The sequence below is a fragment of the Austrofundulus limnaeus genome, unplaced genomic scaffold (genome assembly GCF_001266775.1).
Source record: "Austrofundulus limnaeus strain Quisiro unplaced genomic scaffold, Austrofundulus_limnaeus-1.0 Scaffold690, whole genome shotgun sequence".
NCBI lineage: Eukaryota > Metazoa > Chordata > Actinopteri > Cyprinodontiformes > Rivulidae > Austrofundulus > Austrofundulus limnaeus.
The window spans coordinates 128,021-129,449 of NW_013953092.1; the positions used below are offsets into that span (position 1 = coordinate 128,021).

The 1,429-nt window shown below is 34.4% G+C and overlaps 1 protein-coding gene across 1 annotated transcript in view; it reads left to right on the forward strand.

Annotated features, from left to right (window-relative positions):
* The window catches only part of tekt4 (tektin 4), a gene marked incomplete in the record, with an annotated part of 6,588 nt that overhangs the window by 2,453 nt on the left and 2,706 nt on the right, over positions 1-1,429 (forward strand). Inside the window, 1 exon segment of the mRNA XM_014027859.1 lies at positions 1,108-1,178. Coding sequence (XP_013883313.1) covers positions 1,108-1,178 — 71 coding nt within the window.

Here is a 1,429-nt window from a genome sequence, read left to right on the forward strand (position 1 = left end):
ATGCCATATTGTATTATTAATCTATTAAATGGAACAAAGTCTGCACCCTCAAATATATGTTCCAGTAGTTCAACTCCTTTCCTGTTCAATGCTTTTTCCCTGTGCCATTCCACATTATTACAAATAACTTCATTTCTGGACATTTATGGTTTGATTTCTTTGTATGTATGGATCACTTGGGTTGTTACCAACATCTGGTGAAAAATTCATGTCATTAGCACCTCTAGTAATATATTTACTGAGAAAAATGATGACRTGTCCAATACTTATTTTACCCTCTTTATGCATACACACATGGATTTTTTTTTGAAACGTACTCAAAAAACAACATCATAATGCAGTTTCAGTAGTTGTTTCCAGTTCATCTTCCACAGAATTATTAATTTGCTCTGACTTTCACATTTGTCAATGGATTTATTTCACAATCTCACATTTCCTGCACATACTTCTCAGAACATCTCTGTGTTTCACACCAAAGTCACAGGCAGTGAGAACTGAGGCAACATGAACTGCTAGGGTGCATTTCACTGCATGTATGTGGAGTTATAGTGGGTGGTCCTGAGGCTGCAGGTTTGAGTCCAGGTTGCATCAGGAAGTAGTACTTCCCAAATGAAACATATTCACACAGATATGGTTAATTGTTTTAAGTGAAAACCAAAGTAATTCATCGATTTTTTTATAAATGTTTTTTTTTTTGCTGTAAACCTTTTTGAATTAAAAATGATATATTCATATTCAATCTTAAGATAAATAAAAAAATCACTTTATGATTTWAAAAAATGGTTTTAAGCTCTTAAAATTAACAAAATTTGCAAATTAAAAATCTATCTGTGAAATTTGATCAACATTTAGAAATTGTTTGATAACTGATGAGGGAATCTGTTTAGAAAAAATTAAGTTTTTAGACAAAAATCTGGATTCATAGTATTATTTTGCACTGAGACATATTTTTAAAAGTTCATTATAAGATTATTTAAAAAAATATCACCAGTTCAGAAAATAATTTGTTTAAACAACAGTTAATGGGTTATAAAACTGATTTATTTTGCTAGCAATGATTTCTGTTTCACATGGGAGGGGGCTGAAGCAGCTCTGTGTGTTTTACAGGAGGTTGATTTGATCAAGAGCGTCCAGGCTCTTCTGAAGAGAACTACAGCCCAGGTCATCACTCAGATCAAGTGAGCAGGAAACTCAGTGTGGACCTCTTGAATGGTTTAAAACAGTTTACTTTTGGAGATTGATCTTATTATCCCCTTGTGTGTGTGTGGTGGTGGGGGGTGTTTCTGGTGACATTTGGGGGCAATTTTAAGACAAATAAGCCCACCTTTGGGGAAAACTGGTGCATTTGGGGACAAAAGTCGAGTCCCCATTCGGTTTAAATACCATTGGTGGGTTGGGGGTTGGGTTTAGGACCAAGGTGTAAATTGAG